This window comes from Mastomys coucha, unplaced genomic scaffold (genome assembly GCF_008632895.1).
Source record: "Mastomys coucha isolate ucsf_1 unplaced genomic scaffold, UCSF_Mcou_1 pScaffold13, whole genome shotgun sequence".
Taxonomy (NCBI): Eukaryota; Metazoa; Chordata; class Mammalia; order Rodentia; family Muridae; genus Mastomys; species Mastomys coucha.
The window spans coordinates 67,814,837-67,830,428 of record NW_022196895.1 but is presented as its reverse complement, the minus strand read 5'-3'; the positions used below and the strand labels follow the sequence as shown (position 1 = coordinate 67,830,428).

The 15,592-nt window shown below is 38.7% G+C and overlaps 1 protein-coding gene across 2 annotated transcripts in view; it reads left to right on the top strand.

Annotated features, from left to right (window-relative positions):
• The window catches only part of Dcc (DCC netrin 1 receptor), a 1,081,061-nt gene that overhangs the window by 388,612 nt on the left and 676,857 nt on the right, over positions 1-15,592 (top strand). For both annotated transcript variants that reach the window (XM_031365997.1, XM_031365996.1), the window contains exon 2: positions 5,551-5,871. In XM_031365997.1, the coding sequence (XP_031221857.1) occupies positions 5,551-5,871 (321 nt within the window). The remainder of the gene's footprint in view (positions 1-5,550; positions 5,872-15,592) is intronic.

Genomic DNA, 15,592 nt, shown 5'->3' with positions numbered 1-15,592 from the left:
CTCCCCACACCCCTCCCCTCTGTCTGCTGATCCTCCCCACACCCCTACCCTCTGTCTGCTAATCCTCCCCACACCTCTACCCTCTGTCTGCTGATTCTCCCCACACCCCTGCCCTCTGTGTGTTGATTCTCCCCACACCCAAAAAATAAAAAATAATCAGAATAGGTCCTCTTCTGCAAGAAAACACAGATACCATTATCTGTTCAATGTAATACCTAGGCAGAAAATTTCAAAAAGGTGAAGCATATGGGTGACAGGAAGATTCATCAGTTATGTGATATGTACACACACACACACACACACACACACACACACACACATCTTTTGCTTTCACTTATGTTTTGGCTAACAATTTACTCAAGTCAACATTTGGAGAGGGAAGAAGCTAGAGACCCACATTTATTTATTTATCTTCACTTATGAGCCTTGTGTTTACATCACTCCTGCCCCTCCTTCTCTTTTACTCCTGTTGACACTCCATCACCAAAATTCACGACATCTTCTTTAATTTTTATGTTATATGTATGCACATCTACATATAGCCATATAGCCTACTGATTCCACTCTATCAGTACTCATATGCTCATGTGTCCAGAGCTGTCCACTTGGAACTGGACCAACTATATACAGTAACTTGTTTCTGGAAAAATCTTGAAGTGGAAATGTAAGGGTTCTCTGGAAAGTTGTTTGAATTGTGTTTTGCTGGGGTAAACACGCGAAGGAACTGCTTGTTAAAGTGGACACAGGTGTGAAGGACTAATGCAGACTCATGAAGAAACGTTTCTCCGAAGCAGACCCAGGATAAGTGGTATTATGCTGAAGCAAGCTCGTGAAAGTACATGTGATGAAAGAGTCGCTGCGAACAACAAGCATGTGTTAGTCTGCATTACATTGCGTAGTTGAGCTGCATTTGTCAGGACGCCTTAGAGAAAACACACCAAAACAAAATGTCTGGTGGTGTACTGCTGTTTGGTGCCATTGCCATTTCCAAGGACTCGGGCTGATTGGATGGCTGATTGGTGCTGACACTAGACCCGTGCTGAGGCAAGAGCTGTGCTGACGCAAGGCCTGTGAAGCGCACGTCATGTTTGGAGGGTATAAATAGGACTGGATGGACAGTGATGGAGCCAGAGGTTTGGCTTGCTGGTACAGCTAGCTGTGCAAAGCTTGTGGGTCTCAGGTCTTTTCTGATCGTTGAATCCCTGAGAAAGGCTTAGCTGAGAACTTCTGGTGTTCCTGTTGATCCCTCCTGTTGATTTGTGCTAAGGTTGAGGCCTGGCTGTGTCTGCTAGGTCGTGTTACTGCTATTGCTAACCCAACTCTAATGAACTGGACTGCTGGTATATCTGTGAAACGTGTATGAGTGGCTTGGGCTGCCACTGCCTGCAAACCTGTGAATAGAACTGCTACTTCCAGACAAGACAGATGGGAGTTGCGCCAAAGAACATTTCTAAACAGGTCCACTTTCTCCCTACGCACTCTATCCCTTCTTTTCCACTTCCTCTGGTGGATGATGGGCTACAAGGGAGGTTAAAGTTTTTAAGAACCTTCATTAAAAATAAGGTTGGAAATAACTGAAGTCACAGAATCTAGTTCTCAGGAATTACTGGCTTCTTATAGATCAGCTTCTAGGGATGAGATCATGTGAAATTTCCCCTTCCTCCATTGGTGTGTCAGCTAATGCCGTTATGACAGCCCTGTTCATGTAATCATAGAATTGATATTTGCTGGGTACATTTTCCTGATTATACTGAGAAGAAACTATCAAGCAGCAGATATACTAGGCCCCTGGCTCTTGTCATCTTTCCTCCCCACTGTTCAGCGATTGCTTTTTCCTGGAGCCTTTGGTGGTAGAGTTGAGTTACAGATGTATCAGTTGTGGCTGTGCACTCCGTAGCCACTTTATTCCACATTCTGGGCAGTTGTGTCTCTCTGGACTGGCTTCCACCTACTGCACATAGGGATGCCTTTGATGAAAGGTGAAACTGCACTTATCTGTGGGTATAATGGAATCTATTTAGAATAAAGTTAGAAATCATGCTGATTTGGGAAAATGATATTAGGGACTCCTTTCAGGTTTAGTACCTCTCCAAGCACTGTGGTTAGTGGGCTAATGTTAAAGAATAAGGTGTGATTTCACTCCCATTGAACAGTCCTTAGGTTTAAATAGATAGCTGTTGGTTAGCAAGATATTAGTGACAGTCTATTTTGGGGGCTTTGTTAGGCCAGTCACTGTCATGCTTCTCAAGCTTTCCATGGGGAAAATCTCCTGTCTGATCCTCTCTCTCCTCAGCTTGTGCAGTGTCTTCTGATACGACGAGAGCCAGTGCTCAGGGCTGAGGCCTTTAGATCAGTTCCAGGTCAATGTCTCCAAATTCTGTATTCAAAGCTTGTGGTGTCTTCAGCAATAGTTTTACGCTCAAAAAGTTAACAGTATTATTTCCTTGTTTTGCTCCTGTGATAAAACACCATGACTCTAGGCCACTTCCTTCTGCAAGTGTTTCTTTTGACTTACAGTTCTAGAGGAATAAGCATCCATCCTGGCAGGCAGCCAGAGCGGCAAGTGGCAGACAGGGAAGTAGGAACGGGAAGCTGAGAAGTCCCATGAAACTTCAAACACAATGCAGAGGGCAAACCAGAAATAGGGTGAGGCTGTAGGCACTCAGATCCCACCTCCAGAGACACACTTTCTCTACCAAGATCCTATGTCCTAAAGCTCCCCAGACAACACCGGCATATATGAACAAGGAGTTAAATACCAGAGCCTATGAGAGACATTTTTCGTATAAACCATCACAGCTAATAAGAGAAATAGATATTGCTTATACTGTCTTTGAAGATCCTTATCTTTTCCTCCAACCAACAATATAAGAACTGGAAGGTTTTTCATGCCTGGGACTGGGAATTTCATTAGATAACTCATGGCTCTTAATGTGGCATAACTCCATTAATATCCACATATATTGATACATAATGTATACACACATATATAATTTATTTAAAGTTAGTTTACAAGATATTGTGTTTCCTTGTGGTTTCTCTGAACATTCTCAGTGTTTTTGTTGACCTTCTCTCCCCTTCTGTTGTCCATCTCTCCAGGTGAAGCCACCACATAACCCATTTTTAAACATGTTAAGAGAAAATGAGAAGTTGCTAATCTACGTTACTAGTAATTGATAACTTAATGGATTATTTCTTAGACATGTGAGGCGCCTTACAAGAGGGTCAGACACAGCCCAAGCATCACATATGCTGAAACATTGACATTAGAGTCATTTGTCATGTTTCAAATAACTCTTCTCACTTTGGGCCTGTCTTTTCTAAAATATTAACTAAGGCAAGCTCGAGCTTTCGTAATTTCAAAGCCATATATTTAAAGGATAATTGTTATAAGGAGTACAAAAAAAGCTCAAATTACCAACAAGCAGCAAGGGTAATTGTATTACAGAAAAATTAATCTTTACTTAACTTCCCTAAACCGTGTACTCACGGCACTGAAAACTGTCATAACCTCCTGTTTCATAGTAAGGAGGTTATTTATTTGTGATAATGGGCACAATATGTTCATTAACATGCTGTCATAAACAGCTGTGCTAAATGTATTATGTGCTCTGTGACATAAATAATGTACTCAGCATGAGGTTGTGTTTAAAATATAGGCCCCGGGTAGAACAAAAACGCAATAAATGTTTTTTTTTTTAATATAGTTGCTTAGTCTTCCATTCTAAATTTATTTCTTCTGTTTTAAGAAGGCAACTTAAATGGAAATTGTGGACATTATTCTGACAGAACATCTTGACATTCAATATTAGAACTCTTGCATGCTTTCCCCTCTTAGTGTGCCTCCAGCCAGGTGTTTACTGAAAGTGCATCTTTGTTATAAACGTGAAGGAGGCAATTGACTTAGAATCTTAGACTAGACTGAGTAGGTTCCCTTGATAGATTTCCTCCACTCATTCTTGTACCAGTCCTTTCCGAAATAGGAGCTCAACTAAAAGATCATCTATTGCCATGAGAACTTCCATTTTTGCATGTGAAGGACCTGAGTTCTGAGAATATACAAGGACATTTAGGAGCACACATATTTAAGGCATATAGACAGGACAGGAATCTATAGATTGAGACTGTCAATCTGAGGTACTTTCGACTAGAGAAATAGACCGCTTCTCTATAATTGAGCTGGGTACACAAAAGTTGATCTGTAATGGGAAGATCTTTCATTGGCCCTGACAGGGTCAGATTGGAGACATCAGGGTTCTCTCTCTTTATCACTTAGCATTACTCTGATATTGTAATCAATATGAGTTTGAGCAAGGTTCTAGATGTTTTTTCCTTGGGTAAGTGGCCTGGTAGCATGGAGTTAATATCTAATCTGAAGTGATGCAGTTCACTGGGCATGCCCCAGACTTGAGATCCAGCTTTAGAAACACTGCTGTGATCTGGGAGACCTGTGGAAAAACAGCTGCAGTACCTGCGTCCTTCTTGAAAATCAGGAATAATTCTGACCACGAGAGGCAACTTAGGTCAATAAATGATGATCACTCTGATTACATTAATTAAGATGCCTGTCGTTTAAATCACAGAAAGCTGGCAAGTTTTCCCAAAATAACCAACAGTATCCCCCTCCCAGACATATAAAAAAATGCTAAAGAATTTGTGGTTGTTTTCATGAGAAAAATGAAAGCTATAGCTTGATTTATGGGTATTTTTTACGAAATTAAATGTAGCTTTAAATGAATAAAGGTACACTTCTGGAAATTGATCATCACATGTCTTTTTTTTATAGGCAAAGTGGTTCAGGAGAAAGTGGGATAAAATAGTGGCCAGAAAGTACAGTTACAGTTTAGCAAAGATCCGATGTTGGAAAGGAAACGTCAAGAGAGGTTGTAGAGCTGTTAGATTCAGAGATTATAAAAATCGGAAGTTTCTTGATATGAATGACTTAGGTGCACAACTGGCTGAGCAAAGTGAGCAAACCCTATGACCCCCTGAAAACTTGTCAAGGCCTTGGATTTATCAATTAGAGTACTAATAAATTCTATACTAAAATGCATATGATGAGATTTTGTTTGTTTTTTGTTTTGTTTTTCGAGACAGGGTTTCTTTGAGTAGCCCTGGCTGTCCTGAAAGTCACTCTGTAGACTAGGCTGGCCTTGAACTCAGAAATCTGCCTGCCTCTGCCTCCCAAGTGCTGGGATTAAAGGCGTGCGCCACCAACACCTGACTTATCTCCTGGTTTTATGTAGCAAATACAAGTTATAGCTATCTAAAGTTTTCAAGTGCTGAATGATGTAATAATATTCTTATCTATAGCTTATGAATTATCCTTTCTAGTATTTTTTTCTAGTAATTGCTTCATTAATTGGTATTTATCTTATGTTTAACACAGAATTCCTGCTCCTAAATTTATCTATAATTGGAGGGGGAAAAAACAAAACAAGAAAATAACTGCTTTTCGAAAAATAAGACTTGTGATGAAACATTGGAGAAATTGAACTTGCAACTTCTCAGACTGCATGGATTTAGTTCCCTTGTACTTTTTCTTTCCAGGTTTCCAAATCAAACCTTTCACATCACTTCATTTTGTGTCTGAACCTTCTGATGCTGTTACAATGCGGGGAGGAAATGTCCTGCTCAACTGTTCTGCAGAGTCTGACCGAGGAGTTCCAGTCATCAAGTGGAAGAAAGATGGCCTTCTGCTAGCCTTGGGCATGGATGACAGAAAGCAGCAACTTCCTAATGGGTCTCTGCTGATACAAAACATACTTCATTCCAGACACCATAAGCCAGATGAAGGACTTTACCAATGTGAGGCATCCTTAGGAGACTCTGGCTCAATTATTAGTCGGACGGCAAAAGTTATGGTAGCAGGTATGTAGATCTTTCCTTCTCTCCCACTCTTTTTAATCTCTTCGATCCTTTGTAGGAATGAGAAATAATACTTGTAAAAGCAACACACATTTTAAGACTTATGATTTTTAATTAAAACTGTTACCATCTATAAGCTGCAGTATAGTCATTTGCAATTACATCAAGCTAACTTTACATACTTTTTGTGTAATGAGAGCATTTGAAATTCCTCTTCAAACAATGGCAAAACACGCATTACAATTCTAACTACTGTCACTGCTGAGTCATCAGTCTAGAATATATATGTTTCTTCTCCAAGTTAATACTTCGTACAACTGTGATCCCCGGCACCCATTCATACCTCACCCTTCTAACCCACCAAGCCTCTTGTGGTTATAATTCTGGTCTCCAAGTTCAATAATTCAGATTCCAAATGTAAGTAAAAAGTGTAGTATTTTCTATTTTCATTTTTTAAATTTTCCTTAGCAGAATATGCTCCAGGTTCATCATGTTATCTAAAGTAATATAATGTTTCCTTTCTGTGAGTTGCTGCTGCTCCCTTGATCATGTATCTCAAGTTTCCTGATGGCCGTGAAGAATGATTCTAAAGGGCACTACAGGAGGCATGGGGTTAGACACACCCATGTCTCAATAACTTCATCCCCAGGTGATAATGGACCTGGTGACATGCTTCCAGTTCTTATGCTGCGTCTGTTTTTAGCTTTCTGGGAAACATCCATATTGTCACATATTAGTATTTCTACCAACAGTGCACATTTGTAAGTGAACTAAAAGAAGATTAAAGGACTCATATCAGAAGGTCTTTTTACTATTTTTTTTCTTTTTCAATTAAGATGGAAACCCAGCAGGTACAGCTCAGCAGAGTGCACAGCTTCACGTAATTTGCTTTCACAACATAGCTGACTCATATGGACTCACCGCTTGCAGGAATGGGTGGACACTTGAAATAAGATTTTAGAAAAAAAAATATAGCCAATTCAATTCTACTTTACAGACTCGGTAGTGTTAAACATTCATAAAATCAATGCTGTAAGCCCTGACAGCAGTACATTTTATTTCAATAGGTGTTCTAGTCCATAATGTAGACCTCAAGTGAGAAATAAAAACATCCCGTTAGTACTTTAAAATACAGTACCATTATTGACATGCCCAGCTCAGTGCCAAAGGATAAGATGGACACTTTTTTTTTCTATGAATATCAAAAATATGCATAAATTAACTAAACAGGGCAGCATGTCTCTGAGACCCAGGGTGTTGCTGTATCTGCTCCAACTCTTCAGTTTTCTAAGCATTTCTGACTGCCCATGCAGTACTAGATCCGTGTGGAGGAGTATCACATCAGTGTTTTTACTAATGTCTATAATGACTTGACTGTGATGTGGCCTTTGAATAGGCAGTGTCTCCAAAAGGGGGCATATAGCTAAAACATGCTTCATGACCTGTGGAAATAGCAAATCAATGGGGTGATACCTGGAAGGAGCCATAAGGGAATCAAATAGTGCTGACTCTCTAATCTCGGAAGAACAGCTTCTATTTCTGTTAGTAAGAATTCCTATCGTACTCCATTTATGCTCTTTTGTTATAGCAAACTAAAGTAGGCTCATCCATATCCAGTTATATCATACTTTCCTTCAGCTGATGTGCTCGGCTGGGTAGGTGGGCTATCAGCGGAATAATAGCCAGCCATTCTGATTTGCCCTAGAATGACCTGGGTTTGCCATTCCTAAGTCCCATACTCTTAGAAACCTTTCAATGGCCAGGCAAAACTTGGACCATCATACTGAAAGGTAACCCTGACTGGCTTAGTAATGACATACTAAGGCAGTGATTTTCAACCTTCCTAATGCTGCAACCCTTTAATACAGTTCCTCATGTTTTGGGGATTCCCAAGCATAAAATTCATAACTGTAACTTTGCTACTGTAATGAATTGTAATGTAAATATCTAATATATAGGATATATATTAGATATGAGACCTCTGTGAAAAGAGCAGTCCAGCCAGAAGGAGTCGTGACCCACAGGTTGAGAAGCACTCTCCTGAAGAGACAGGTGGAAAGATATCCTGATCATGAATACCAAGGTGTCAGTTACCTGGAACTGGTGAGAGAGGAGCTTTTGGAATTTCATTGGTGTATATAACTCATAGGAAGGTTATGAATTTAATAATAATTGTGATTAATTAAGAGGCTCAAGTGGGATAAGTACTGAGAAGTAAGGAAAATTTTTATATCTCGGGAGAGGATCATGCGCCTTGTCTTTCTGTAGCATGTACATTTCTGGACTCACGGACCCTTTTCATCAACTCTTAAAGGGCCAAAGATCCTCTGATGATAGGAATGTAGCAAGCTGTCATTTTGATGCTCTGTTACAAATGTCAACTTTCCCTATACTGCTAATGAAAATGTCCTGAATGTTACAATTTCTATTTTCCTACGATCCAGGTTCAGTTTTATGCTTTCACTGTTTCAGCTGTGACACGAGGAAATGATTCCTTCCCTGTGAGATATTAAAATAAAGTGGCTTTGACTTTAGTATTCTCTGGAAGTGTAGGCTCAGGGATGTAGTCATTGAGGTGCAGTCTAATATTAGATTGTATCATTTCGATGCAATAAGGCTCTTCACAGCATTTTAAACACTCACCATGCTGTTCAGCAACACAGAATACATCAATGTTATGTCTGCCAGGGTTACGATTGCCAAACCACTAGAATTCACAAGGGGCAAATGTCTTCCTTGCAATAAAGACCATCGTCCTGATCCAATCTTATTTTTAAAGTATTAGCAGTCAATAAACCAGTTACTACTAAAAGGTAAGAGTCAGCCTTGTCTGGGTAAGAATAAATGAAAAAAAACAAAAAAACAAAAAACAAAACCAAAAAATAAGAACCAAAGCCAACCAAAACATACTTCTTATGTACGTACCCTCAAGTACAGTGTAAAAGCCATGCAATGCAACGGTCCTCCTCTGCTTTGACTCCATCAAAGTGTTTGTTTTGTGGTGGTTGTTGTTTTGGTTTGGTTTTATAAAAAGGAAAAGTGGCAAATGAAATCACTCTTTGATCAGCCAGAACGCTTTATGCAGTCATCTTGCGGTGCACCATTCCTTCTGTTTCCAGGAACCTCTCGAGTGCTCTTTAAATCCTGAGTACACACTTTGCTGGAGAGGGGAAGAGCATAAAGAAGATAAGGGGCACAATGACAGGCAATATCTTTTCAAAGGTTGCAATGTAACAAGCTAACAAAAACTGTATTTTTTTTTTCTTAATGTGGTTTTGAGTTCAATTAGTAAAGAATAATGGACTCTCCAATCTCCATTTGAAACTTGACTGGGATTGGCTTTGGGTAGGGAATTTTCATCCTTAAATAGTTCTAAGCTAAGAGACTTCCGTCTTTCTTTGCTCTGCCCACCTCAGTCCAGCTAGAAAGTTGAGCTTGAGGGAAGCAGCAAAGCTGCCTTTTGTTTTCTGCCATATTTCCCAACTTTTGCCTAAGTGCATCCACTGTGTTTAGTTGTAGGCATGTATCCTGCCAACGGTGTCATGGGCCTTTGCCGTAGCTGGGGAGTTCTGCCACATCACACTCTTTTCCCTTGCTGCCTCTTTACTTTGCGTCTATTTTTCTTCTTTATTGTTCTTGATCAGAATTAGATGTCCTCACAGCTGCCCATTTATAGATGCATCCTTGATAGAACAACTTGGTTTATATCTCAATTATCTTGTTGGTTCAAAGCCATAGTTCCCTGCTCCAGAAGGAGTGATATGATCTAAGTCAAATTTGAGGAATCACTCCTAGGACCACAGGTTCAAGTTTCCCTGAATAACATGGTTTATGATGGAGGAGATAACATGAACTTTTATAATCACAGGAAAAATAAGAAGTGCATAAATCAATGAGTTTACCAAAGTGTGTAGATGGGAGCATCCACAGGTGTATTTTAGCAAAGTGGAGAAAACTTGTGCTGTGTGTTGCTCAAGTGATTATAGTTAACAAACTTTGCTTAATAAACATGAGATAGTAGGGCAGGCAAGGCTTTACTAATAATGGATTATAGGGCCACCCTGTAGGAGGACCGGCAGTCTCAATTAATCTGGACCCCTGAGATCACTCAAATACTGAACCACCAAACAGGCAGCTGATATGAGGCCCCCAACACACATACAGTAGAGGACTGCTGGGTCTGTGTTCATTCAGAAAGGATGTACCTACCCTCAAGAGACTGGAGGCCCCAGGAAGTTTAGAGGCAGGTGGGGTGGGGGTGGGGGGTGAGGATATCCGCATGGAGACAAAGGGGTAGGGAGGTGGTATGCAATGTACAGTAGTCAGAGGGTGGGCTGTGGGAGAGAATAAAATATGGAGTGTAAATAAATAAATAAATAAATAAATAAATTTAAAAGAAAGAATTTTGTTTCTAGATCTATTGCAAAGGCCCAGTCAGTCATTCAAAACAGACATGAATTTTCAAAACACTTTTGCCTCACACCATAAATGACTTTAATATAAGAAAATGCACTATGCTGAAATATCTGTTCCACTTCAAAATAAAAGCATGGTGACCCAGCATATCAAAATAAATATATACAATTAAGGATACAGTTGTTCCTTCATATGTTGACACTGTATAAGTGTCTCAATTTTGGCTCTGGCAACTGTGTATATTTGTAAGCCTATCTGTGGGTTCACATATGTGTAGTTCACCTGGACACCAGAGGCCAGCCTTGGGTATTGCTCCTTGGGGGCTATGCTCTTGTTGTCTATCACTGGCCTAGAGCTGGCAAATTAGTCTAGAATAATTTTGAGTTATAGGTATAATGTATTATCTATGTAGGTTCTGGGGATGGAACTTGGGTACCCATGGTTGTATGCCAGGCATCAGCTCTGTGACCACTTTAAATGTTATCTATATTGTAAAGTTGTAGTGCTGAGTAGATTATCAATTAACAGCAATAGTATTATTAATATAGCTAATAATTATAATCATGATAGTATTGTGACTATTATCCTATCATTGTTATGAACTGAAAAATTTTAATAATCCTAGTGATAGTTCAAAATTCTTGAGTAGTCAACTGAAACACTTACTACAGCCAAACACTGTAAATAAATGTTATATCCTTAAATCAGAGAATTGCTATTGCTGTCTGTGGATACAAGTGGGCAAGCTTGAATTTAGATTTCAAAAAAAATCAATCAACTTATGATGCTTTTCAAAATACCTCTACCTAAAACTTTCCTTTCTGACCAATTGATGTATATAATCCTGTCAATGCTGTTAATATAAATTGTATTGTCCACATCAGGAGCTCCCTCTAAAAAGAGCATTGTTATAATCCCTTCTGAAGATTCTGGGTCATTTTCTTAGTTTTCTTAATGTCCTTTCAACTGTAAAAGATTTACTGAAGCAGGACTCATGATTTGTTGTGGTGATTTAGACTCTGAATTTTGTGTGTGTGTGTATGCACATATATATGTAAATACATATATATGTATATATGTATATTTATATATTTTATATATATGTATATATATTTTTTCCTTCCTCCAGGAACTCAATCATATCAATACTAAAGAAAAGAAGATATGAGCAATCTTCCTGTGAATAATCATAGCAAACCCACTGCAATTTATTTTTTAATGATATATTCATAGCCAAATCCACACACATACACAGACACACACAAACACACACACAAACACACAATTACACTTGCTCTTTACACAGCTGTTTGTTCCCTCCTATCCCCTGTAGGTTCCAAGGTACACACATAGACCCGAAGAGAAATATCTTCTTGTCCTTACATGCTTAGTGATGGAGTTGGGTAGAGTCCAACCACATAAAGTGATAGTGACCGGAGACTGATGAGACAGCTCTGTGTTCAGGTAGATTTGATTTTTGTCAACATTTGAGCATTTACATAGTCATATTAAAACAACCCGATTTGCTTTGTAGAGCTCTACAGAAGACACATCTATCGGAATGCTGTGACTCATATTTCTTAATAGTTAAGGATGCTAAAGCTGGCAGACAGAGCAGAATGTAAGACAGTGTATGATTTTCTATGAACAAAGACTGCTACAAAAATTCTCTAATAGAGGACATGAAACAGGCTCCCATCACTTAGCTTCTCATCACAGCTGGGATCAAAGACCCTGGATAACATTCTCCTTACTAACCACGCAAGCATGCGTTTTAAAAATCCAGTTTCAACTGTCTAAATACAAACTGAGGTAAAACAATAATGACAATAATTGATCGTACTTATTAATGCTTTATCTGTTTCTTAAAAACATCAATTCTGTGGAGGAAAAAGATGTCAATTTCCTCTAGATGATTTTACTATCAAAGGTGGATATTCAACAGAGACATATTACAAATCTCTCTTGAAAAATAGAGAACCTGCCTTTGTTAAGAAACTATATGGATCTTCCTAGAACACACATTATTTTTAAGTGATTTCAAGCTTCAAGACAAGATTGCATTTTTTTTGGTCCTCTTTCTTCAAGACCAAAACAATAAAAGAGCAACTAAGTTGCATTTACCTCCATTGTTATATCATTCGGGGAGATGTTTTCCTTTTCTTCTCTCTTACAATAGATATTTCAAGATGCAAACTGCTCCATTTTGCTTTTAAATAACCCAGGCATTATAATTAAAATTCCCTTGTGTTTTTTTTTAAATAATTAGCTACGGGAGGAGTTGTTTCTATGAGTTCCTGTCCAGAATGCCTCCCATTTAAATGAGTTATGAAATAATTAGGAGGAGCATATTCTGGTGAGAGAAGCTAGAAAGAGCCATTTGTGAAATGGTAACCTGACCTTTCCATTCTTGCTTAAAAGGAAACAGGAGAAAAGCTTGTCTGACTGGAAGGAGAATAAAACACATTGCCTCGGGTCACTCAAATGTTATATAAAGAAAACAGCAAGAAAAAAATGCTCATATGCTTTTGCTCTACGGGAGCAAATATAAGAGTCTTGCCTAGAAGGTCAAGTTCATTCAGTGAAGCAGTTTGGAAAATGTATCCCCGGGCCCTAGAATCTCTGAAAAGTCTATTTTAGGAAGGTTCAGTCAAGGAGTAAAGCTTCCATTTCTCACTCACAGGAGTCCTGTTTGCTGTCCATTGATGAGCAGGGAAATAAATTTGTCTGACTCTATAATCCTTAACGGTGCTAATTATCCCCAATTTACCTAAATACTCTCACTAGTCTGTGGTTCAAACATAAAAGAGAAAGAACACGAATGAAATTGGTTTTTTTTATGTGCTACTCTACAGGTTTGCTTAAAAATTGTTATTATTGCCAAATAAACCTTGTATAATCACAGATACTGCCCTCAAGTTAAATAATTGAACTGTAAAGACTAGGATTCTATGTCTCTCAATTAATCGTGTTAATAAGTTAGAATCAAACATATTCCTGGGAGGCTGGGAAGATCGCCTTAGGTAGAAAATGGAGGCCGAAAACTTCCCTCCCTGTTTGTCACTGTAGAGAAGTCAACAAAAGGAAACGAAATATCCACCAGTCTTTCACTTTCTTTGCATTGTTATGAATTGTAATTCATATGAAAATGCTAATCATCAATTACTTATTCAAATTTAATCTGCCTCTGAAGAACTTGGGCTTTGCATCTCCTGTTATGCTGTCAACAGTGTGGTTTTTGCTGGTGCTCTAATGGAAAGGGTGCAATAGCTAAAATAAATCAGGTAATAATAACCACGCTATTTTTTTTCCTATTCACATCGTCAAGAATACCACAGAACACAGTATTCATCTATCACAGGGTTTGTGATATCCCTGTGTCTATCACAGAGGCTTATGCCCCTGTAACAAAGGATATATTGATATGAGAAAAATGTCATGTTTGCTTAAGAAAAGTCTTACTTGGCACGTGAGCCTTGCAAATAAAAAAGCCAAGGATCCATGTGTGAGAGACTGTGGCTGTGCTTTCTGCTGCACTTATGAAAGGAATGAATGAGGGTCAAGAAATATGACCTGCAAAGCAGCAGATAAACTAGAACGGTGATAAACTAGAAGGCACTCAGCACACCCTCCTTCCATGGGGTTTTCCTGTACCTTTACATCTCTCCTCCAAGGTATGAGGCCACACACCCATTCCATGGATATCTTACAGCATACTTTTGTAGAGTTAGATCATGTTAATTTCACAGAGGAACAGTAGAAAATCAGTGCTTGGCTCGCAACGTGCCTTATGTTAAGGTGCTATTTGTTGTGAATCATCTCTAATTAGCCTAAGGAACATAACTGTACATTTCGATGTCTCTGATGAAGATTTAGTAGTTAAGGAAGAACATTGTTTTATGCTTTTATAAATCAGGATCTGGCACTGAGATATTTGTAAAGTTTTTATGACAAATATTAGCGATTCAACAAGATTACATGGAGATCTTTTAATGAAGGTATGTGTGTTTTAAAATTTTTTTCCACACAGTAGCAAGCCACTCAAACCTAGAAACAAATGGAAGAGTAACCTGGAAGAGACTGTGGGCAATGTCAGTGGGCAAAGTATTCAAATCATTTCATTTTTCTCTTCTCATAATGAACAGAAAAGGGCCTGAAGGCCAAGAATAAACACAGTTGCACACTTATTTTTTTCCTATCAGAGTCAATAATGTATATATATATGAAAATGCAGAGTAAAAGTAATGAGTATCATCACTCATGTCTCCTAAAATTATTATCTTAATAGTCCACTTATTAATTTATATCTGTATCTATGTAATCTATAGTAATAAAAGTAATTGGCCACTTGTCCCATAATCATTAAATATGTCTTCTATTAGAGGTGAGAAAAGAATTGAAACTGAGTCACTGTGACCACTGAAGCCACTGCTTGTTATTACAGGGAGTGACTTGACTTGAATATGGTGTCATGAGTTTAGCGCAAAACAGAAACAAAATAACACAATTTTCATAGTAATAAAATAACCATACAAGATTCTGTATGATATACTTCCTTTATTATATGCTGAGACTAAGTATACACAGACACACATGCGAACACACACACACACACACACACACACACACACACACACACACACACACAAGGTTTTGATTCTCACAGATACAGGCAACAATTCTTTCCAAGGTTCCATCAATCTTATTGCCAGAAGTCAGAGCAGTTTTCTCTCACTTAAAAGACTTGCTTTGAAAAACCTTCCAAATATCTAACAAGCATCTTTTTGCATTGAATTTATCTCAGTTTCTTAATGTAGGATTTTTCTCTACATAAAACTTTTATATGAAGGTGCTGGATAAAAGTGGATCATATAGAGCTATGGGGCTCTCTGCTGGAGCTATGGGGCTCTCTGCTGGAAGATAGCTAAATACTGGCATTATTTCCCAGAATACCAGGACTCCTTCAGAATCATAGAGTAAATGCAATTTCAGAGTTTGGTAGACAACAGTATGCTGTGAGGACATGAGATGCTTTCTGTCTTTTCTCCCTTCATGCTCACTAGATTATTAGCTTTGCACAATGTGTTCCCAACCTAACCCAGCCTCAACCAAATATATATGTGGCCATCAATACAAAACAGATACCTGCCACCCACTTACTTGTCTTGCTCTCTCTCTCTCTCTCTCTCTCTCTCTCTCTCTCTCTCTCTCTCTCTCTCTCTGTCTCTCCCTCTCTCCCTCCCTCCCTCCCTCCCTCCCTCCCTTCCTCCCTTCCTCCCTGTATCTTTTAAATCTAGTGATGAACACC